A 24,973-nucleotide genomic window follows, 5' to 3' on the forward strand; every position below is an offset into this window, starting at 1 on the left:
TAAGCAATTGTTAATTATATGGGGGGAGGGGAACAACACACAAGATTTTTTTATGAAAGCAAAATGTAACATTTAAATCCTCTTAGAAGAGGTAGAGAGCCACTGTTTTAACTGACGCCATCCAGATCTGCAGTACTGATGTCATACCCATTTATTGCTATTAATGATAAAACAAGATTTAAGAGCTATACCAGCAATATAGCAGAAGTATAATTGTGATCTCCAATATTCATAGAATAAGACATACCCATATCTAATAACAATAGCAGATTCCACCAGAAATCTATCGCTTATTGTAAACATTGTATTTGTGCAATTTCTTTTTCATACTTTAATTCCCAAAATCATGAAAGGCAAATTTAGTAGCATAAAACACATCCAGTTTCACGTTTGGCAATGAAAACCCCATTCTTCATAGACAACCAAAAACCTAGCAGCACATTTTCAAACATTATTACAAGTATTTCTGGATTACCCTCCCTCCAAATCCCCCCCCCCTCAAAGCACCAAAAATAAAGTGCAGTACCCATAAAAATGTGTCAAGAAAACAGCCACATTCTTTTCTTTGTAATTAAAAAAAAAAAAAAAAAAAGAGTACTTTGCCTCAGTCTTAACAGTGCTATACTGTGTCCATCATTTTGGGTTCTTCATCTTTTTGTAGCATTGAGTTTAAATTGCAGACACTTCTGTTTATGCAACCTTGTAGATCATTTGCATTCTGCAACAAATGAAGAATTGAAAGCTTAATCTCAATACATACATACACTTACAGAGAACTAAGTCAAGCTCTTTATTTTGTCTGTCTTAACATAAGTTTGTAAAAAAATATAATTTCTTAAAAAAACCCCAGACGGTATTATCATAATGTGAATGTCAAGAAGCTTCTTTAAATTTAGCTAGCATACTATCACCTTATTGTGCATTTACTTGGTAAGATCTGGTAACTGAACCCTAAACAGGTACCTTGACCAAATTTATTTCAAAGTAAAGTACTTTAAATTGTGTCTCCTTCCCCAACATCCAGCTTTTAAAAGCCTTTAAAATTTTCTCTTCAGTCCAAGATGTGATCATCACTAACACTGAAACCAAAGAACCCAGTGTTCCAAGATAAAGATAAAAACAAGGGCAGAATATCGTAACATAGTGTAAATTTTCCTTAGACTTGACTACCTGTGGGTTTCCATTAATGGGATTAGTCATTTTCAGTTGAAAACTCATTTCACCTCCTGTGATACAAAGTATATTTAATTCTAGTACCTGAACAGGTTAATGATGCAGTTTTCCATTTAGCACAATTATTCAAGGGCACTGAACTAACATATGCCTTTTGACACTACAAATTGTGAGAGCTTTGAGAAACAATCTCTCTTGAATATTGATAATAGTGCACATTAGAACTGACAGTGCTCCAAGTAGAGAGGCCTATTCCTAGATCTCAAAAGTACATCTTCTCAAGAGTGTAGCAAAAATCTATTCCTAATAGAGTTGTTATATTCATTTCTGGAAATAAAAAGCCTACCTGTGACAAAGACTCCAGTCCTTCTACAATACCAGTATAGACACTGGGATTCTGTATTGACATAGCTTGAAAGCCTTGAGACTGTGAACAGATTCTCACTCTTGATTTGAATGCTTCAAGCTCAGTTTTAAAAGCTTCCAAATAGCCGCCTTCCCCTGCCTGTAAAGAGAAGAGTGAAATATTTTTCATCTCAGCCAGATTTACTTCTAGTTGTAAGCATACATACTGCTAAAAAGAAGTCCTGCAGTAATGCATATTATACTCATTGAAGGATAATGGTTCGGACAAGTCAATAACAATATCACAGAATCAGAATCACAGAAGGTAGGTTCGAATCACAAACTATTACTATCACAAATATTAGTACCAGTCAGCTTAAAAAGAAGATTCAGGTATGCTGGTGTTTGTTTGTTTGTTTTGTTTTAAAGAGAGACTTTACCATTTGACGAGTATAGGAACTGAGTTATTAATTCATCTGAGAACATGTAAGAACAAAACAAATATAATTTTAACCCTTCCTTTATTCCATCTCAGAAGCCAATACCCTTAAGAGAAAAGGTACTCATGGCAGCACTCAATTCAAAAGCAAAGCATGAATCAAAGTGGGTGTCAACTTAAGTCCTTAAGGCAGCATTAAGATCAGCATGACTTGATTCTTCAGTCTTGTATAACTTAATATAGAACCTGCATCAAACCGCAGCTTCAGTCTTCTCACATCTCTCTCTCCCTCTCTCAGCATTCCAGAGCTAACTATGACTGACTAAAGAGAAACAGACTCCAAATTGGGCCCTGCCATGAACTGCATAGAGAGGCATTATGATAAGCGAAATAGGACACTCAGTCCTTAGACACATTCGTGTTTGCTGCTGTAATTTAGGTGGTAGTTCACTATTCCACACTCCTGTAGTTCCCATGCTATGTTCTGCTTTCCCTCCGGCCTAACAAGAATCCATGGAACTTCCATTCTCAAGATCAAAATTACACAAAGCATTCATCCTAGAATGAACTGCCAACAAAACAACACTTCCCCATAAGCTTGATTCAGTCAGTAACATATTTAACCCCAACTGTCAGGAAGAAAGCTCCTTCAGAACACTGATCCCTTGCAAGGGTATCAAGAGTTTCTCTCAGTGTTATACAAGTTCTGACTTACTTTGGCTCTTTGGAAAAATAGACGAAAACAGCCTCTTGGATCCACATTACAACTTCTGGCCATTTCTATAATAAACTGCATCACAACTGCTTGGTGTGCTATTTGTTCCATCAGAGCTCTTTTCTGAAAAAAGAAATTACATAATTATAGAAAATATCTTTAAAAGTATAACTCTATCTAAAATTCAGCAACATCTTTGCATTTGATTCCTAAAGAGAAAAGAACTGATGCTGACAGAAGCAAAGGGACTGTTAATTAGCTGAGACTAGATCTAACATAGTAATGTGTTTTGGAGGCTTCCTTCAATAAGATAACATGGACATGGGAAGACAGGGAGAAGAGTAATTAAATGGCTCATCAATTTGGACAGCTTTTCTGTAGTGTAAGTAGGAAACTGCATACTTTTAAGCAGTTTAAAGGTCTTCCTAGTACCTGTTCAGCTTCTAGATGAAAACACCATAAGATGAGATATTTAGCTGTTTCTTCACATACAAGATATGGGTGGTCAGACAAAAATCTTTGACTGTCATCCCATCTGCCCAGCATACCTGATTAAAAAAAACCCAACAACATGAATTAACACATTCAATATGAAGTGATTTAATGCAGTGAAGACGTTATTCAAATTTACATACTACTACAATCTCCATGAGAACTAGTTATACCAACTCATTTACTTGGGTTAGTCAAACTATTATTCTAAAATGCATTCCAAACCCTGTATGCAATCAGAGCAATGCAGCAGAGGGCCAAGTAAACAATAGAAGATCTGGCTCAAGGAGCATACAAATAATAGATTCCTGTAAAAACATGTGAAGCAAACATTTATACTGATATTTGAGGTACAGACTCTCCCTTGAAATAGCTCAGCTACAGAGTACATGTTTATGGACAGAGCTTTATTATCCACAGTGTGGATATCTGCTCTGAGGTGGTCCTCCATAGGCTGCAGGGGGACAACCTGCTTCACCATGGGCTGCAGGGGAATCTCTGCTCCGGCGCCTGGAGCACCTCCTCCTCCTCCTCCTTCTCTGACCTTGATGTCTTCAGGGTTGTTTCTCTCACATGTTTCTCACTCCTCTCTCACAACTGCTGTGCAGCATTTTTACCCTTTCTTAAATATGTTTTCACAGAGGTGCCACCAGCTGCACCGATTGGCTCATCTTTGGACAGCGGTGGGTCTGTTTTGGAGCTGGCTGGAACTGGCTCTGTCCGATATGAGGGCAGCCCCTGGTCTCTTCTCACATACGCCACCCCTGCAGCCCCCCCTCCCCCCCCAGCTACCAAAACCTTGCCACATAAACCCAAGACACTACATAAACCAAATACATATGTTAATCATTTGCTTGTATGCTAAGGTATCATGAATAACTTACTGTTATAATCTTCTTGGCTATGTGTTTCACAAGTACAAGATCTGCAGTGTTTAATAAGTATTCAGATTATTATGATGCTAACCTTGATAATCTAATTTGCAGGGGCAAGCAGTGGAGTTTGTAATAGATAAGTGTTCATGTTGTTGTGGTGTTAACCCCTATAGTCTGCTTTGCAGGGGCAAACGATAGTTTGCAATAGATAAAAGTTCAGATTGTGATGATTTTAGCCCCTGTAATCAGCTTTGCAGGGGCAAGAGGTAGAATTTCAATGAGTACATGTGGGCTGACAGGAGAAATGGGCTGACAGGAACCACATGCAGTTCAACAAGGGGAAGGGCAAAGTCCTGCACCAGGGGAGGAACCACGCCAGGCACAGAGTACATACTGGGGGTTGACTGGCTGGAAAGCAGCTTTTCAGAAAAGAACCTGAGGGTCCTGGTGGACACCAAGTTGAACATGAGCCAGCAGCGTGCCCTTGAGGCAAAGAAGGCTAATGGCATCCTGGGCTGCATCAGAAGTGTCGCCAGCAGGTCGAGGGAGGTGATCTTTCCCCTCTACTCAGCACTGGTGAGGCCACACCTGGAGTCCTGTGTCTAGTTCTGGGCTCCCCACTACAATAGAGACATGGACATACTGGAGAGAGTCCAATGAAGGGCCATGAAGATGTTTATGGGACTGGAGCACCTCACATATGAAGAAAGGCTGAGAGAGCTGGGACTGTTTAGCCTAGAGAAGAGAAGGCTCGGGGGGGATCTCATCAATGTATATAAATACCTGAAGGGAGGGAGCAAAGAGGACAGATCCAGGCTCTTTTCAGTGGTGCCCAGTGACAGAACCAGAGGCAATGGGCACAAACCGAAACACGGGAGGTTCCATCTGAATATAAGGAAACACTTTTTTTACTGTGAGGGTGGCCGAGCATTGGAACAGGTTGCCCAGTGGGGTTGTAGAATCTCCCTTCTTAGAGATATTGAAAAATCTTCTGGACATGGTCCTGGGCAACTGGCTTTAGGTGGCCCTGCTTGAGCAGGGGGTTTGGACCAGATGACCTGCAGAGGTCCCTTCCAACCTCAACCATTCTGTGATTCTGAGTCTGTTTTGCCCATAACAGTAATTGGTGAGCAACCTCCCTGTCCTTATCTCCGCCCATGATCTTTTTCATCTTTTTCTCCCCCTGTCCTGCTGAGGAGAGGAAGTGAGAGAGCAGCTTGGTGGGCACCTGGCAGCCAGCCAAGGTTAACCCACCACAACACAGTAAGAGCAAAGACTAACAGCACTATTGGAGGTATCAATAGGTTCATAAGTCCAATAGCTGTATAGCTGGTTCTGTTATTGACCTTCCTTTTTGCTACCCTTGTCCCTCTGTTTCTCCACCCCAGTGTCCTCCCAAATAAACAACCCATCCCTCATTACTTTTTCCCCACTGGTCCCAGTTTTGTTATGTCCATGCCCAAATTTGGTATTTCTGATACTGGTCCCTATGCACTCTTGGCCTTATATGCTATTACTGATACGATTACCTGGGCACTGTTGGCTTTACAAGGTTCTGCTCCCCAAAAGGTCCCCAATGCTCTGCGTCAGGTGTCTGTGAAGTCTGGCTGTTTCTCACACCACACCTCCTTAACCACCTGTGCAATCCATCTATCCCTCATGGCACTGCCTGTAACTTTTGTCAGCTTCTCACACTGTTATCTGTTATGTCCAGCAATTGCTCATGTCACGTCCAGTAATTTTCCATGTCCCATCCAGCTAGCCTAGGGCCTAGTGGCTTCAGGGCCTAGACAGCGGCCTAGTCATTTGCCTGCAGTTCTAACACCCATACTCCTGCTCTTACCACTTGGTGAATGTAAGATAGACTACTGCTCCATAAAAGTGGGTTAAATTATTTCACTTCAACTTCACAGTCAGAATGTGCATAAGGGTATTTATTGTAGAGGGGCTGAAATGCTGTAAGATGACAGCTAATTTCACCCTAACATGCAGTAAAGTCCAAATGAAGATGGCAGTTTGTAGTTTTCACATGTGTGTTAGGAGGTCAAAACAAAGGATAGGTGAATTTACCTTCACTTTTAAAAATATAACCAATTTCTCTTCATTAGTATGTACCTTGTATTTGGTGCCTTAGGTTAGCTAGAAAAAAAAAAAAGGTTAGCTTATTAGTAACAAGGTTACTATGTCTACTGATTCATCCTCAACCTTCAATAGTAACCACAGGCCTCAGGAGGAAAAGGGAAAGTAAACACATTCCCCAGAAAAAGGAATATTGTGAGCAATGGGGAAAGAGTTTTAGAGAAACAGAGCCACTCAGCAAGTGGTTTGCAAAAAGAAGGGATTCTGATATTGGAGCAGCTGAAGAGTCAGTAAGAAATAAATAAGGAGAAAAATACACAGTTCTCCTAAACCGTGTCTATTCCTGTTTTGCAATGGTTTCAGCATGGTTCTGCTAACCACTAGAGACAAAATCATATTGTGCTAAACCATTTTTTCAAAACAATTTTCAAACATAAATCACCACTCAGAGTCATAACTAATAGGCATACAGTACAGGAATAATCAAGCTGAAGACTTGTCTTCTCACTGATTTCACATGTTAAGATGGAATGTAAAATGTTAGTAAAAGCATTAGTCATTTATTTGGATCTTTAAGTCATATGCCTGCTGATATCATACAAATCTTGAACAGATGATAGTCATATTAGAACACATTTTTTCCCCACAAAAATAAATTTGAAACAGAATAAATCCAGAGCAAGTATCCTTACATACTATTGTCTGTCCTCCCACAACCACTGCAAAATCTTAAAGACATGTTAAAATCTGTTCCTTCATAGCAGTGGGTTTAATTCTTCATCAAGTTGCACATAAAACACTGAGATAAATGTCACGTTTCTCTGGCAGGAACATACCAGGACACATGACCTTGAGAAAAAAAAATACATTTAACAGTGAAACAAAATTATTTTACTCTAATCTCTCCTACATCCATGCCTCAAACTCAGTCTATAAAACTATCCTCTTTCTCAGAAAGGAGTTTAGTAGGTCCTTAGCTTCTTTATTGAAGCTGTCAGCAAGGGTGCCAGATAAGATCTAATTCCGTCTTCAGTTGTGCCAGGGGCAGTTACAGAATTGATCTTCTGAAAAGGGACTTTCAAAACTGCCTAGGGCACAGAAAAGCACATGCCCCTGTAAAATTTACAGTTGTTATTATTCCCTCAAATGTACTGCCTCATAGTATCCTTTAAACTTTTGTTTTCCCTTAACTTTCATTCCCAAATAGAAACCAAGTTGTTATTAAATGGATAACTCCACCAGGACCTCTTGGTGACAGAAATTCTTCAATGGTGCATATATGTATGTACGTGCATACAAATATATATGTGCACCCATCTATTTATAAATGCATAGATATGTGTGTATATTCTTGCATTTCACAGGAGTGTCGCATTTCAGGGATCTGCAGTACTGAAGGTAGATTTCTACGACCTTACCGTACCTGTATCAGAGGTAGAATTTCCAGGCGTTCCCCCAGCTCCTTTCCCCCGTCCCTGAACTTCGTCCATGCTCTCCCTGCTCCTTCTCTCAGACGTGGCTCCCACTTCATGGTGTGAATATGCAGCTCACTACCTACTTCAAAGGCATCTTGGTCCCGGTGCCAGCCACAGGGGGGTGGAAGGTCCTAGCAACTCAAGGGGACCGGGATATAGAAGGAGGGGGCGCAAAAAAGACCCCAGCCGCTCTCAGCCCGGCAGCTCTCCAGCCCCTGCGCACAGCTCACTGAGCTGCCACTACAGCCGCTGCGGCATCTCACGGGGACGCATCGCGTTGCTATGGAGACTCAAACATTCCATGCCAGAACGCCATGGCTGCCGGCACGCGGATTTTGCAGCTCGGTGTAACTAGGCGCGCGGTGCAGGGAGCTCTCACTGAGCACTGCTCGCGGTGGCAGAGAAGAGGGAGAGACGTAAACTCGGACGTCTGCCAGCCCAACGTGATGTGTATAACGTGCTTAGCAGTGCTGTCTGCACAGACAATCCTTTGGGTACATGCATACACCTTCAAAGAACCTGCACGCACATGTTACAACACTAGAGCAGACCTGGGCACGTATACACATTTGATTAATTCCTGGAGTAGCCTCTAGATTATGATAAGGGAGCAAAGACTGCTAACTGGCCCTCCATCTTTACAGAAAAATTTCATGGAACTCTGAAAAGAAAACACAGAAACATCTCCTTTTTAGCAAAAGCTAAACATTGACCTGCATATGTTACAAAACTGATTCAGCATAAAGAACCATTTCCCACACTGATACAACGATCACTTCTTGCTCTGTAACAACATCCAAACCTGTGACTGTGAAGCAGATCTGAGATACACATACAGCAACCAGCTCAGAAGGCAGAGGACCAGGTGAAGCAGACTGAGCTGCTCCTGGGACTTCTGCACTGAAGGCTTTCCCTTGGCCGCTTGCAAACAGATCACAACCGATCACGTTCCACCCAGCGACAACTTCAGCAAGGCTATTTCCCTAAAAAACTTTTCAGAGTCACTGACCCAACAAAACAGGCTCAATGATAAACAGACCACGCACACCGCAGCCTCCATGTCACACTGAATTGAGACTCCCCTAGCTCGGAAGAGGCAGGGCCGGCTCTACCCACGTGACCTGGACCAGTGGCGGTGTAACGTGCAGGGCGAGGGAGGGGAAATAAGCCTTACGTCTGCCGTTAGAAGTAGTGTGTAATGTAATTTCCGGGGAAGCTTGTAACGACCTCAAGCAACAGGAATATCCGGTTCAGGGTTAGGGAGGCTCAGTCGCTATTGTGTAGTTTGTGGTGAGGATGGCGTTGTGGTCTTCCTCCTTTCAGGGTCTTGGCTCGGTTGAGGAGGATGAGGAACGGGAATTGACTCTCACATCTATCCAGCGCCTGTCGGAAACACAGGTACATCTCTCTCCGTACTGCTTGTCATGCCGTTTTCTTGTTCTGCTGAGTTTGTACGGGGCTCCGTGTGCTCCTTCCTTCCTCCGGCGGGGGGGTCTTCGGCCGCACGTGCCAGTGGCGTGGGTTTCCGTTGCTCGACCGAACCTTAGGTGGAAACACGCGTGACTCCGGCCGCTGGGGCATTCTACGTTGCCAGTGCCTGCACCTCCAGGGCTCGTGCCTGGTTTCAGCTCTCTGGGTTCTCGGGGAAGGGCTTTTGACTATCAGTTTACAGAATCAATTTACAGAGAGCCGGATCTGTTTTGGGCTTATATACGTGTACTTTGTTTGCGCTATGTGGTGTAAAATATAAAATGAAACCACTGAAGACGTGCAAAGATGTGAGTCTGAGAAGTGATTAAACTTTTTTTTTCTTAAATAATCACTGAGTCTGGTGCATTGGGGGTGGGGTGTAAACAGGTATGCATAAGTGCATGCTTATCTTGGATCTGTTTAGCTATCCTTGGACGTGTCAGAAAGGACTTGTGTAGTAATGCTATATGTAATATTGGAATTTGTTATTAGCCCACTGTCACAGGCAAAACAGTCTCAACTCGGGGAATTTTATTTCATTTAATTTATTGCAAACTGATACAAACTCAATTACTGATTCAGGTATTGAGGGGAACACACACACACACACACCACACCCCCCCCCATTAAACAAACAGGGAAACACCTTTTCTCCACCCTTCCCCAGGTTCAACTTCAATCAAATGCCTCCCTGCTTCCTAGTCTCAACTTCCCTTGTTTTTGCTGGGTTATGGTCTGGTGACAGGTGGCACAAGGGAGGTTGGGGTCATCTGCATAATGGTTTCTTTCTGCAGCTCCTTGCTACTTGCTCACTTTCTTTCACCACTCCTTACTTCTTACTCGTTTTCCTCTGCTCTAGCGTGGGTTCCTCCATGGGTTGCAGGCCCTTTGAGAGTGTGCCTGCTTAGGCATGTGTCCTGGTTTCAGCTGGGATAGGGTTAATTTTCTTCCTAGTAGATGGTATAGTGCTGTGTTTTGGATTTTAGGATGAGAATAATGTTGATAACACACTGATGTTTTAGTTGTTGCTAAGTAATGTTTACACTGGTCAAGGACTTTTCAGCTTCCCGTGCTCTGCCAGGTGCACAAGAAGCTGGGAGGGGGCACAGCCAGGATAGTTGATCCAAACTGGCCAAAGGGCTATTCCATACCATATGATGTCATGCTCAGTATATAAACTGGGGGGAGTTGGCCAGGGGGCTAGCGATTGCTGCTCAGGGACTGGCTGGGCATAGGTCAGCAGGTGGTGTGGGGTTGCATCACTTGTTTTGTTTTGTTTTGTTTTTTTTCCCCCTGGGTTTTGTTCCTCTTTCTCTCTCATTGTTTTCCTTTTCATTACAATTTATTATTATTATTGCATATATTTTTTTTCTTTTTCCAATTATTAAACTGTTCTTATCTCAACCCACAAATTTTCTTACTTTTGCTCTTCCGATTCTCTCCCCCATCCCCCTGGGAGAGGGGAGGGTGAGCGAGCAGCTGTGTGGTGCTTAATTGCTGACTGAAGCTAAACCACAACAGCATGGCTTAACCACAGGACACAGTCCCTTCGGGGCATAGCTGCTCTGGTGTGGAGTAATTCCTTTCAAGATTGCATCTCCAGCTGGTACCTACATTGTCTCCTTCCATTTCTCCTCCCACCAGCAGCTGCCACTCTTTCTTAAATATGTTTGAGCAGAGGCACCAGATGTGCCAAATTTTGGTGTGCAATGGATTGTTTACATCCTTTTCAGAGCTGGCTGGAACCGTCTATGACTGGCACATAGCAGTATATGGCCTCTTCCTGCACAGGTCACCCCTGCAGCCCCCTGCTACCAAAACCCTTTACTTTATGCCCAATACATTCCACCCTTTACCTCTGTGAAACACGTATTTAAGAACTGTTTGAACATAATCCATTATAAACTCTACTTTCAATATCATCACAATCTTAATTTACATACATTATAAACTCTACATACACTACATGCAGCAAATTACTGCTGCTTTGAGCAAATTACTTGGGTTGCCAAGGGAATGACAACTGGGTCTATCTGAGTACATGCAACAACATTGGCGTCAGTAGAGAGTGCTGTAGTTGGTTCCCTCCTGTGCAAACCACACTTCTTCCTATTCCAAAACCCCAAAGCTTTTCTGTCCATCTGCAGTGGTTAAGAAAGTCAATCCTGAGGATGGCAGGGGCAGTAGGGCCAGTGGCAGCAGGTAGGTGGTACCAATCCTGTCTATTCAAACTGAGGCTCCCTTCCACTAGAGTTAGGCATGTCTCTCATCCAGTTGTTCCATGAATGACTACACTTCATCACTGCTACACAATGAGGTCAATAAGGTGCACTCAGTGCCAGTATTCACTAGGGTGCCATATTCTTGAGGCAAAGGGGTGCTTGGCCACCCTACCTAGATAGTCCAATAAATTCAGTTATCCCCCCCGCCCCTCCCGCCAAATGCAGTAAATTCAAATCAGTTGTCAGAACAATTTGTTGGTCCAGAGATGGGGGTAGGAGAAGGCTATGGTTTAACTGAACTCTGACCTCTCCCCTGTTCTTGCAATTCCTTAGCTCACAGTGCTAGATCTCTAAAGGGCCTTCCATCCTGCTCTGTCATATCCTCTTCCTTTTCTTTTGACAACAGCCGTAAGTCCCAGCATGTAGGAGGGGGGTATGCAGAATTCCCATTCTTTCCTGATGTTTTTCCCAAGGTTAACCATACTACCAGATCCTCAGTATTATCCTTGGCCATGCTGCTAATCTTGCACCATTCTTCTGGCATGCTCCCTCCAGTATGGTACATATAGGTCATTCCTTGATCAACAAGGCATCCCACCAGGTTGTCAGGTGATACCAGAGGGGTGTTAGTAACTGTGTCTAGCCATCAGAGATTTTGGGCCATGGTGTCAGTGATGACCACCTTTTCAGGGTCCCTCCCTTCTCGCCTGTAAATACACTCCAGCAGCCCAAGCAACTGCAATTGATAACCCCATGGAGGGCCTGGGAAGAAGGGAGTAATTTCATTTGCAGGATTGGGCCACTGCTCAGCATATCCCTCCATCAGCCGATCTCAAAGCCCTCCTCCTTTGCACAGGGCTGTGTTTGCAAGTGGCATGGGCCCCAAACTCCCCAGAGCTCTGCTCACTTGAGCTATTGGCTGTATCCCAGCAGCTCTGATTTCTCAGCACCATCATAGCCACTGTAGGGGCATCTCCCTGGGGCAGCAGCTGTAGGTGTCCTGCATTTCTATAATTTCACTCTGAGTAAAGGACTGCTGAGTGCTCATACTCTGGGGAGCAATGCTCCCATTTCCATAGGTCTGCTTAAACACTGTAACTTTCAAAGTCACTCTAATTATTCCAGTCCCAGGCTGTGCCAGGTCTGAGTGTTGCCTGTATTCTCCATCAATACTTTCATAGGCAAAACAGTCTCGACTCGGAATTTTACCTCATATAGTTTATTGCCAATTGACACAAACTTAATTACTGATTCAGTATTGAAGGAAGAAAACATAAACCATTAAACACTTAGGGAAACACTTTTCCTCTCCCTTCCTCGGACTCAGCTTCAGTCAAACACCTCTCCTCCCTTCTTCCAAGTCTCAACTTCCCTTGTTTTTGTCAGGTTACCCTCAGTCCCTAACAATTCCTTTGATGCGGTGACAGGTGGCACAGAAGGTTGGGGTTGTTGTATAATAGTTTATTTCTACTTGCTTCTTACTCTGGGTTCTTCCACAGGCTGCAGTCCCTTTGGGGATGTGCCTGCTCTGGCATGGAGCACCTCCTTCCAAGGGTGCATCTCCAGCCACATCCCCAGCAATGTCTTTTTTCATGTGTCCCATCCATTTTTCTTCCTCCAGCAGCTGCTGCTCATCTCTTAAATGTGCTTGAGCAGAGATGCTATGTGCTTCTCTGACTGGCTGAAGTTTTGGCATGCGATGGGTTGTTTACATCAGTTTCAGAGCTGGCTGGAACTGGCTGTGACTGGCACAAGGCAGTTCATGGCCTCCTCCCATATAGGTCACCCCTGCAACCCATTGCTACTGAAACCCTGCAATTTATACCTCATACACCCACAGTAACAGTTGAGCATTTTACAAGAGCTGGAGTGTAGGAGTTACTCAAACATTCTCATGACTGAAAAATAAACACTGATACAGTGCATTTCTCTGTAGGTGAGAAATCTTCTCTAAATAACTAAATTATAGTCATAGAACAAACTAGGTTGGAAGGGATGTTTGGAGGTCTCAAGTCCAACCCCCTGCTCAAAGCAGGTTGCTCAGGGCCTTGTTCAGTTGAGTTCTGAATATCTCCACAGATAGAGTTTTCACAACTTCTCTGGGCCCCTGTTCCAGGGTTTGACCACCCTCCTGGAAAAAAACTAACTGGAATTGTCCTTGTTGCAGCTTGTGTCCATTGCCTCTCATCCTGTCCCTGCACCTCCGAGAAGAGTCTGACTCCATCTTCTCCACATTCTCCTATTAAGTAGTTGTTGACAACAATAAGATTCCTCTTGAGTCTTCTCTTGTGAAGGCTGAACAAACCCAGCTCTCTCAGCCTCTTCTCATATGTCACGTGCTCCAGGCCATGACCATCTTAGTAGTCCTCTGCTGGACCTGCTCCAGTATGTCTGTGTCTGTCTAGTACTGGGGAACCCAGAAGTGGACACAGCACTTCATGTGTGGTCTCACAACTGCCAAACAGAGGGGAAGGATCCCTTTCCTGGAACTGCTGGCTACACTCTTGCTAATACAGCCCAGGATGCAGTTGGCCTTCCATGCTGTAAGGGCACACTGCTGCCTCACATTCAACTTGTTGTCCACCAGGACCCCCAGGTCCTTTTCTGCAAAGCTGCTTCATAGCCAGTCGGTCTCCAGCCTGTACTGTTGCATAGGGTTATTCCAGATCCAGGACTTGGCGTTTGCCCTAGTTGAACTTCATGGGGTCCCTCTCAGCTCATTTCTTCAGCCTATCCAGGTCCCTATAAATAGTAGACTGGCCCTTCAGCATATTGACCACTCCCCCCAATTTGGTATAATCCACAAGCTTGTTGTGTGCACTCCATCCCATTCTCTAGCTTCTTAATAAAGATGTTATATAGTATTAACCCCTGAGGGATGCCACTGGAAATCAACCAATGGTTGGACTTTATACCACTAATCACCACCTTGTGAGCCTGGAAGTCACTTGCTACAAAAGCCAGGGTCTAAATGAACACAGAGGATAGCCAATGAATGATGGGGAGGGAGAATGACCACTGAAAGAATGGATATGGAGAGATCAACAAATTATGGATAGGAAGAATACTGTGGGACTAATGGACAGGGAGAATGGCCAATGAATGATGAACATGAAGAATAGATTCTGACATATAGGTAGGGTAATGCTTCACAAACTTGAACAGTATGGAGAGCCTTTCAGTATAATTGCTATACCTGCAGATGTAGAGTAATGTGTCTAGAGCCTTTTCTTGCCCCTATACTTTTTGCCAGCACTACGTACTATTTAAATATTTTAAATTTAATTTAGAACTGGTGAAAGACTGTGCAACTTCTGTGTATTGCAGAACTGGAATGCAAACCTCATAACTCTGTCCCCTCAGTGTGGCTCAGTTAAGTTCAGTAGAGTCAGGTGAGATAATTCTATCTCTAGTAATTTCTTGGGGTGTTTTGGCTAAAGTTATTGGTTAGGAAACTAGCCACAGCCCAGGCGGAGTTTTTAAATTAATATTGGCCCAGACAAGGGTTGCTCTCTAATTTGATAGAGTCTCCTCTCCAAACAGCTGATAGATAGGAATTACTTTCTGTTGCTGCTACTCTAAGATTAGATCCAAATTTATGATATAGAGGAAAACAGTTCTCTATCCCTTTACTATGTTTGTCTTGGCTACAACTGTGTGAAACACTGTACGTTTGTCACAGCTACAAGTTTTTGGGTATATTTGTACAATAGTCAAATGTATGAATACAGCACGTGACAAAATGTTGAACTGGTCTCAAATCAACTAGGGTGTTTTAACGTGCTAGTAGTGGCTTTCCCCAGTAGATGTACAGGGAATCCTGGGACCAGAGGATATACTTCCACAAGTAGCTCCTATTCAATGGCTTCGCTACTATTGATAGCCAAGCAAGTTAAACTGGAGCTAGATATGTCTACATTTGCTACAAGCACACCTCCAAGTGCGATGCAGGCAAGGGCCAAGAGCCCCAGTCTTTTTCATCTCGACAAACTCACTTATGAGCCAGACCCCTTTACAGTTTTTACTAACATGTGGCTCTGTAGGTGTCCAATACACGGGAGTAAGAAAACTTTTATACTGACTGTACCCATTTTTTATTAGAAAAAAAAAAAAGGATTTTTGCTGAAAATAATATGACTTAAATTCTTTTTATGTATTTGTATACTTCATTTTCCCAAAGCCAGAACATGATCTCTCATAATCCTCCCATGATACATCAAAGAATACTGTAGGTTGGAAGGGACTTCTGGAGACAGATGTTGACCTGCTGGATGCACCTACTTCTAGCTGTGCCTTCTTCACTGGAAGGATCAAGGAGAACACCACTTGAGCCCCATGCTTTTTGCCCTTGTCCCCAGAGCTCTGTAGACACTCTTGATACATTCAAGGTCATCCCTTGCAGTATCACTGCTACCCACATGGATGAGCAGCAAGAGGTAATAGTCCAAGGGCTGGACAAGCCTCAGCAGTTTCTCTGCAGCATCCTGTATTTGATCCCCCATCAAGCAACAAATCTCCTGAGACAGCATGTCTGATCAGCAGATAGGTCCCTCTATCCCCTACAGAAGGGAATCTCCAACCACTATCGCCTGCTGTTTTCTCTTGGTGCTGTCATTTTGTTCAGGCTCAGCTGTCTCTGAAGCCTTCCTTAACACAGTTTGTTCCTTCTCACCTCTTACTAGGGTACTGTATGTATTCTGTAAATTCAAATCTGTGGGCAGAGAAAGAGCCTTTCTCACATTGCCAGGAGTCAGAAGCTTCCTTTTTTCCCAGTCTTGGGAGTATCCATCCAGCACTCATTTGAACATTGCCTATAGCTGTCCCTCTTTCTATATAGCTATAAATAGCATAAGTAGGTCATTAGGAAGACTGCATTGTTTATAAGAAGTTGTAATTTTTTTCCAAATTGCAAGTAGTCAATTGTTCTTTAAAAAGAGATTTGCTGTGATTCTGAAACAAAGTTGGCATGAGAGCTTTGATTAATCTGCATTGAAGTTTCCTCCAGATAAGCTCTCAGAACTTAGTGTCCTTCTTATCCCTCTACCAAAGATGGTCGCCATCACTAACTTCAGAATATTGCACTGGAAGGCTGAGAAGCTAATACACACTTACATTTCATTTCTCACTTCTGGTGGGAGGGCAGGACAGATCATAGAATCATAGAACAGCCCAGGTTGGAAGGGACCTCGAAAGATCATATGGTCCAACCTATCGTGGGAAAGGGAGCCTAGATGAGATTATCTAGCACCCTGTCCAATCGCATCTTGAAAACCTTCAGTGATGGGGATTCTACCATGTCCCTGGGGAGGTTGTTCCAGTGATTGATTGTTCTCACTGTAAAAAATTTCTTTCTTATGTCGAGATGAAACCTCTCCCAGTGTAACTTGTACGCATTGCCCCTTGTCTTGTCCATGTGGGTCCTTGTGAAGAGAGAGCCTGCATCCTCTTTGTAGCCTGTAGATGGTTTAGAGAAAGAAAAAAATCTTAAATTGCTGTTTCTAGTGTACATCTGTAGGCAATATAAATACTGTGGTTTAAGAAATCACTTCTATTTCCTAGCTGTTAGTGACCCTCTCAATATATTTGGTAGAAGGAAAGGGATGCTTATGTCACAACATAATTCATAGCTTAAATTCATACTAATTCATAGCTTAAATTCCACTTTCACTGATAGTCCAGGCTAAGATGCTAGGACATGCATTGAGTAATTGTATTGGGTTTATGTGGCAAGGTTTTGGTAGCAGGGGGGCTGCAGGAGTGGCCTCTGTGAGAAGAGACCAGGGGCTGCCCTCGTGTCGGACAAGAGCTGGTTCCAGCCAGCTCCAAAACGGACCCACTACAGGCCAAAGCTGAGCCAATCAGTGAAGCTGGTGGCACCTCTGTGAAAACATATTTAAGAAAGGGCAAAAAAATACTGTGTAGCAGTTGTGAGAGAGAGGAGTGAGGAAAAAATGTGAGAGAAACAACCCTGAAGACATCAAGGTCAGAGAAGAAAGAGGAGGAGGAGGTGCTCCAGACACCGGAGCAGAGATTCCCCTGCAGCCTGTGGAGAAGACCATGGTGAAGTAAGGTTGTCCCCCAGCAACCTATGGAGAGGACCACATGCCAGAGCAGCTATTCCCTGCAGTTCGTGGAGAGGACGATGCTGGAGCAGATATCCGCACTGCAGCCTATGGAGGACACTGCACTGGAGCAGGTGGATGTGCCCTGAAGGAAGTTGCAGCCTGTGGAGAGCCCACGCTGGAGCAGGGTCCTGGCAGGAGCTGCAGCTCATGGGGGACCCATGTTTGAGCAGTCTTTTCCTGAAGGACTGTACCCCGTGGAACAGAACCATACTGGAGCAGTTGTTGAAGAAATGCAGCCTGTGGGAAGGTCCCAGGCTGGAGCAGGGGAAAAGTGTGAGGAGGAAGGAGCGCCAAAGAGGAACTGTTACAAACTGACCGCAACCCCCATTCCCCCAGCGCTGCTCAGGAGAGGGAGGAGGAGACAGAAGAGTCAGGAACAGTGGAGTGAAGTTGAGCTTGGGAAGGGGGAGGGGAACGTGTTTTCAGTTTTGTCTTTGTTTCTCACCATCCTACTCTATTTTTAATTGTCAATAAATTAAATTAATCTTCCCCAAATTGAGTCTGTTTTGCCCATAACGGTAATTGGTGAGCAATCTTCCTGTCTTTATCTCGACCCACGAGCTTTTTTTCATCTTATTTTCTTCCCCTGTCCAGCTGAGGAGGGGGAGTGATAGAGCAGCTTGGTGGGCACCTGGCAGCCAGCCACGGTTAACCCACCACAGTAATATTAATCCATGCTGGAAGGTAGGTAGTAATAGTTACTCTATTGTTATGATTTGACATCATAAAGCAAATGCTTTTTTCTCAGAAGTATGTCTTACAAGTATTCTGCTATTTTGGCGATTGTTAATTTTGCAGAATAAAGATAGCCAGAGGAGAGTGAGGAAAATCCTTTCATCTACAAAAGAATTTTATGATATGCAGTCTGGAGATTGTATTACTGGTGGCAATACTTGATCCATGATTCTGTAAATATCTTTCAGTTAAGTTTAGAAAGCTTGAAGTAGAAGTTTCCTTTAAAAATCATCTAGCTGCACAGTATCATGTTTAGTCACTGTTGTGAATATAATACTGCTTTTAAGATGCCTTCCATCTCAGTGTTCTATTTGGGAGTCAAAGCCTTCTGTTTCTATATGCTTCATAAATTCTCTCAGTTTTCCTTCCATAAACAGCATGTTTTGTTTTCCACACAGACCTATGGTCAAGGGATTGAATTAATCTGTCAAAAACAAAAAGAGTTTGTGAAGAGCTCTGTAGAATCCAAATGGAATCTAGCAGAAGCCCAGCAGAAACTTGGTAGTTTAGCACTGCATAATTCGGAATCCACGGATCAGGAATATGCCAAAGCACAGACTGAAGCTTCAGAACTGAGACAGAGAGAGGAAGAGTGGAGAAGAAAAGAAGAAGCGCTAATACAGAGGGAAAGACAGAATCTGTGGAATACAGATTCTTTTAGTAAGGAGGTATTTAATAAGGTATGACATGTATAAATGAGTATGAAAACAATTATAAGCCTTTTTTATTCCATTTATTTCTCATCTTGAGTGTTTTCTATATCTAGTATAGTGCTTATTGTAATGTGTTGAATGTTTTTCTTTCTTATTTTGCCCTATTAAAGGGGACATGTTGCATCAATATCATGAATGTGTATGACACTTCTCCTTTAATTGGGAATCAGAATTTGTAGAACTTATAGAACTTATTTGTCCCTTATAGCAAGTGTTGCAAAAAACAAGGATGAGCAATAGTTCTTCACATGAAGTTTGCTTCTTTGTTATGCCAAATTCTCACATTTGAAACATGCACAGTTTGCCTCTAATAATGTGAATTTCTTAATACAGATTATTTTAGCACAAACTGTCTTCATAGTAAATGCCAGTTTTGTTTTCGGCACTTAACTTGAATATGAACTGTTAATGCATTGTTTTTCATAATTCCACTGAGTTAGCTTCATCAGGGCTAGATGGTGTAGATGTTTCTCTTTGTTTATAGATCAGTAAGTTCCTACTAGTGCGTAGAACTTTGAGATAGATTATTGCTCAGAAGAAGAATATAAGGCATTTTTCACCCTATTATTAATTAGACGAGCTGTGTTTTGGTAAATAACCTTCTTGGGTACATTAAGTGTATACATATGTGTTTGCTGGGCTATGCTTAAAACTAGAACATTGCCCTTTAAATAGTAATGAATTAAAATAATCTTATAGTTCAAAAAAGGTATATGTGGAGATTCTATGATAGTTTTTTCTCCTCTTTAGAGTTTTATTAGTCAATATAAAAGAAAAGAAGTAGAAGATGAAGATATATCTAAATCATTTATACAGAAGCATGAACAAAAGATTAGATACTTTGGTAAGTATGTTGCTTCCAACATTTTGCAGTTTAACCTCCTGTAGAATTTGTGTAGGACTATTTATTTTTTTCATTATTATTGTACAAAATGGATACTAACAAATGAAACATCTGGCAAGGAGAGTATCTAGATTCTTGTTTCTCAGGACAGGAGATGTGGCATCGTAACAAATAACCATTTCAAAGTAAAGGAAATTGTAAATCGCAGAAGCCTGTTGGTTCCTATGATCAATGAGAACTTCTTGAGTCAACATAGAACTGAAAAAGTTTTTCAAGTCATGAAAATTAAAATTCTAGCAACTTTTTCTGCTGTTCCATGGGAAATGATAGGGGCATTAATGGAGATGCAATTCCTGCATGTAAAAGTGCCTAGGACTGTCTGTACCTGCCTCCTATAAATAGCTAGGGGTTTGCTGTCTGTTAATCCATGAGGGGGATGAATGATAAAAGGTAAATATCTGCTAAACAGCTGTTAAGACTATGTAGAGATGGAACCGATCTTTTATTTTTAAAGATATATTTATATGAGTGATAGAAGGGTAAAACTTTGCATCTAGCACTGGCAAGCAGTAAAATATCACTAATATGTATATTAGGGCAATTAACTCATATGAAGGACGGGGGGGGGGGGGGGGAAGTGATCTCACTGCTTGAATTTTCAGTTGTGACTTTCAACCTGCAGCTCTTTCCATGAAGGTAGTTTCATGCTACTTACTACAGTTCAGTCTTTTAGTTAACTTTCAGCCTATGAGTTGGCTCTCCTGTTTTGACCTTAATGCTTGAACTTGGTTATAAAAATAGCTTTGTATTACCTAAAACCTAGCAAACCATGTCAGAAGCATATTCATTTTAGACTATGATTATGCTTTCATTTCTATTTGTCTTACTTGCAAGCACTTAAAGAACTTTTCTGTCAAAATCACTGAATGTAAATCTCCACCATCAAATTAGTTATACTATCAAATTCTTAACAAATAGGTATGGGTACTACTTTGTTACAGTGTGTGAAAACCATTTACAGTTAACCTGTTTTTAACACTGCCAGAGATACAATAAAAATAAGATTTTAACAGTAGCAGCTAACTATATTTCAGTATCTTTACAGTCCGAGCATACCTTCTTGGTAATGCTCTTTCAGCACCGGGAAGTGTTTTAAAAGCAACAAAAAAAATTTCAGTTTTATTTGCATGCTGTTCTTCTGAGGTAACAATGAAGTGTGATAGAGATTGTAGTAGTATGTAAATTTGAATAACGTCTTCACTGCATTAAATCACTTCATATTGAATGTGTTAATTCATGTTGTTGGGTTTTTTTTAATCAGGTATGCTGGGCAGATGGGATGACAGTCAAAGATTTTTGTCTGACCACCCATATCTTGTATGTGAAGAAACAGCTAAATATCTCATCTTATGGTGTTTTCATCTAGAAGCTGAACAGGTACTAGGAAGACCTTTAAACTGCTTAAAAGTATGCAGTTTCCTACTTACACTACAGAAAAGCTGTCCAAATTGATGAGCCATTTAATTACTCTTCTCCCTGTCTTCCCATGTCCATGTTATCTTATTGAAGGAAGCCTCCAAAACACATTACTATGTTAGATCTAGTCTCAGCTAATTAACAGTCCCTTTGCTTCTGTCAGCATCAGTTCTTTTCTCTTTAGGAATCAAATGCAAAGATGTTGCTGAATTTTAGATAGAGTTATACTTTTAAAGATATTTTCTATAATTATGTAATTTCTTTTTTCAGAAAAGAGCTCTGATGGAACAAATAGCACACCAAGCAGTTGTGATGCAGTTTATTATAGAAATGGCCAGAAGTTGTAATGTGGATCCAAGAGGCTGTTTTCGTCTATTTTTCCAAAGAGCCAAAGTAAGTCAGAACTTGTATAACACTGAGAGAAACTCTTGATACCCTTGCAAGGGATCAGTGTTCTGAAGGAGCTTTCTTCCTGACAGTTGGGGGTTAAATATGTTACTGACTGAATCAAGCTTATGGGGAAGTGTTGTTTTGTTGGCAGTTCATTCTAGGATGAATGCTTTGTGTAATTTTGATCTTGAGAATGGAAGTTCCATGGATTCTTGTTAGGCCGGAGGGAAAGCAGAACATAGCATGGGAACTACAGGAGTGTGGAATAGTGAACTACCACCTAAATTACAGCAGCAAACACGAATGTGTCTAAGGACTGAGTGTCCTATTTCGCTTATCATAATGCCTCTCTATGCAGTTCATGGCAGGGCCCAATTTGGAGTCTGTTTCTCTTTAGTCAGTCATAGTTAGCTCTGGAATGCTGAGAGAGGGAGAGAGAGATGTGAGAAGACTGAAGCTGCGGTTTGATGCAGGTTCTATATTAAGTTATACAAGACTGAAGAATCAAGTCATGCTGATCTTAATGCTGCCTTAAGGACTTAAGTTGACACCCACTTTGATTCATGCTTTGCTTTTGAATTGAGTGCTGCCATGAGTACCTTTTCTCTTAAGGGTATTGGCTTCTGAGATGGAATAAAGGAAGGGTTAAAATTATATTTGTTTTGTTCTTACATGTTCTCAGATGAATTAATAACTCAGTTCCTATACTCGTCAAATGGTAAAGTCTCTCTTTAAAACAAAACAAACAAACAAACACCAGCATACCTGAATCTTCTTTTTAAGCTGACTGGTACTAATATTTGTGATAGTAATAGTTTGTGATTCGAACCTACCTTCTGTGATTCTGATTCTGTGATATTGTTATTGACTTGTCCGAACCATTATCCTTCAATGAGTATAATATGCATTACTGCAGGACTTCTTTTTAGCAGTATGTATGCTTACAACTAGAAGTAAATCTGGCTGAGATGAAAAATATTTCACTCTTCTCTTTACAGGCAGGGGAAGGCGGCTATTTGGAAGCTTTTAAAACTGAGCTTGAAGCATTCAAATCAAGAGTGAGAATCTGTTCACAGTCTCAAGGCTTTCAAGCTATGTCAATACAGAATCCCAGTGTCTATACTGGTATTGTAGAAGGACTGGAGTCTTTGTCACAGGTAGGCTTTTTATTTCCAGAAATGAATATAACAACTCTATTAGGAATAGATTTTTGCTACACTCTTGAGAAGATGTACTTTTGAGATCTAGGAATAGGCCTCTCTACTTGGAGCACTGTCAGTTCTAATGTGCACTATTATCAATATTCAAGAGAGATTGTTTCTCAAAGCTCTCACAATTTGTAGTGTCAAAAGGCATATGTTAGTTCAGTGCCCTTGAATAATTGTGCTAAATGGAAAACTGCATCATTAACCTGTTCAGGTACTAGAATTAAATATACTTTGTATCACAGGAGGTGAAATGAGTTTTCAACTGAAAATGACTAATCCCATTAATGGAAACCCACAGGTAGTCAAGTCTAAGGAAAATTTACACTATGTTACGATATTCTGCCCTTGTTTTTATCTTTATCTTGGAACACTGGGTTCTTTGGTTTCAGTGTTAGTGATGATCACATCTTGGACTGAAGAGAAAATTTTAAAGGCTTTTAAAAGCTGGATGTTGGGGAAGGAGACACAATTTAAAGTACTTTACTTTGAAATAAATTTGGTCAAGGTACCTGTTTAGGGTTCAGTTACCAGATCTTACCAAGTAAATGCACAATAAGGTGATAGTATGCTAGCTAAATTTAAAGAAGCTTCTTGACATTCACATTATGATAATACCGTCTGGGGTTTTTTTAAGAAATTATATTTTTTTTACAAACTTATGTTAAGACAGACAAAATAAAGAGCTTGACTTAGTTCTCTGTAAGTGTATGTATGTATTGAGATTAAGCTTTCAATTCTTCATTTGTTGCAGAATGCAAATGATCTACAAGGTTGCATAAACAGAAGTGTCTGCAATTTAAACTCAATGCTACAAAAAGATGAAGAACCCAAAATGATGGACACAGTATAGCACTGTTAAGACTGAGGCAAAGTACTCTTTTTTTTTTTTTTTTTTTTTTTTTAATTACAAAGAAAAGAATGTGGCTGTTTTCTTGACACATTTTTATGGGTACTGCACTTTATTTTTGGTGCTTGGAGGGGGATTGTGGAGGGAGGGTAATCCAGAAATACTTGTAATAATGTTTGAAAATGTGCTGCTAGGTTTTTGGTTGTCTATGAAGAATGGGGTTTTCATTGCCAAACGTGAAACTGGATGTGTTTTATGCTACTAAATTTGCCTTTCATGATTTTGGGAATTAAAGTATGAAAAAGAAATTGCACAAATACAATGTTTACAATAAGCGATAGATTTCTGGTGGAATCTGCTATTGTTATTAGATATGGGTATGTCTTATTCTATGAATATTGGAGATCACAATTATACTTCTGCTATATTGCTGGTATAGCTCTTAAATCTTGTTTTATCATTAATAGCAATAAATGGGTATGACATCAGTACTGCAGATCTGGATGGCGTCAGTTAAAACAGTGGCTCTCTACCTCTTCTAAGAGGATTTAAATGTTACATTTTGCTTTCATAAAAAAATCTTGTGTGTTGTTCCCCTCCCCCCATATAATTAACAATTGCTTACATATGAACTTTGGGTTGTATGGTCACTGAGAAACTTTCTTTTTCATTTTTAAGATGACTGTAGTTTAAATTAACTAAATTTTTAAAACTAATTTTTTAAAGCTAGATCTGTAATGGGGTGAAAAGTGTTAGATGAAGAGAACAAAAGGGGACCTTCAGGTACAGTGGGTGGGATGAGACTCTGCTTTCAACAAAAGCTTGATCACAGTCAAGAGCCAAGCACTTGTAAGTCAGGTTTTGGCAGGTATTTCATACACTGCTAAACTAAAGCTCTTTTTATTAAGTGAATGATTTCTGAAATTATCAACTTAAGTATTGAGAAATAGGAAGATCTTTAAAAGCCTCCTGTTTTAGAATCTTAGGTCCAAATGCTATTCCCAGAACAAGCCTGGTGTCAGAGCCTCTGCAATCCAAAATTTCTACCAAACTTTTCAAACTTGCTGCTTCTATAGCAGCTCTGTCCATAAACATGTACTCTGTAGCTGAGCTATTTCAAGGGAGAGTCTGTACCTCAAATATCAGTATAAATGTTTGCTTCACATGTTTTTACAGGAGTCTATTATTTGTATGCTCCTTGAGCCAGATCTTCTATTGTTTACTTGGCCCTCTGCTGCATTGCTCTGATTGCATACAGGGTTTGGAATGCATTTTAGAATAATAGTTTGACTAACCCAAGTAAATGAGTTGGTATAACTAGTTCTCATAGAGTCTACCCACAGTTGCTGA

General features: G+C 41.3%; 2 protein-coding genes across 8 annotated transcripts; one reads left to right on the forward strand and one right to left on the reverse strand.

Annotated features, from left to right (window-relative positions):
• Positions 1 to 566: 566 nt before the first annotated feature.
• Positions 567 to 8,675, reverse strand: LOC140651135 (hsp90 co-chaperone Cdc37-like 1). Of its 7 annotated transcripts, none has more exons than XM_072860268.1 (7): positions 8,396 to 8,675; positions 7,542 to 7,675; positions 6,155 to 6,178; positions 3,105 to 3,220; positions 2,673 to 2,795; positions 1,520 to 1,678; positions 567 to 718 (listed from the first exon to the last, which is right to left on the reverse strand). In XM_072860268.1, the coding sequence occupies exons 2-7, from the start codon at positions 7,606 to 7,608 to the stop codon at positions 620 to 622; spliced, it is 588 nt and encodes a 195-aa protein (XP_072716369.1). In that variant the 5' UTR covers positions 7,609 to 7,675; positions 8,396 to 8,675; the 3' UTR covers positions 567 to 619. The 7 variants fall into 7 exon arrangements, with proteins under 7 accessions (XP_072716369.1, XP_072716368.1, XP_072716366.1 ...); XM_072860267.1 differs by having other exon boundaries at positions 7,542 to 7,724; XM_072860265.1 differs by having other exon boundaries at positions 7,542 to 8,254.
• Positions 8,676 to 8,821: 146 nt separating this feature from the next.
• On the forward strand, positions 8,822 to 23,750 carry LOC140651134 (hsp90 co-chaperone Cdc37-like 1). The gene is made up of 7 exons (XM_072860263.1): positions 8,822 to 8,991; positions 18,544 to 18,825; positions 19,609 to 19,702; positions 21,024 to 21,139; positions 21,449 to 21,571; positions 22,567 to 22,725; positions 23,528 to 23,750. The coding sequence occupies exons 1-7, from the start codon at positions 8,890 to 8,892 to the stop codon at positions 23,624 to 23,626; spliced, it is 975 nt and encodes a 324-aa protein (XP_072716364.1). The 5' UTR covers positions 8,822 to 8,889; the 3' UTR covers positions 23,627 to 23,750.
• Positions 23,751 to 24,973: the final 1,223 nt, after the last annotated feature.

This window comes from Ciconia boyciana, chromosome 4 (assembly GCF_034638445.1).
Source record: "Ciconia boyciana chromosome 4, ASM3463844v1, whole genome shotgun sequence".
Classification (NCBI taxonomy): Eukaryota; Metazoa; Chordata; class Aves; order Ciconiiformes; family Ciconiidae; genus Ciconia; species Ciconia boyciana.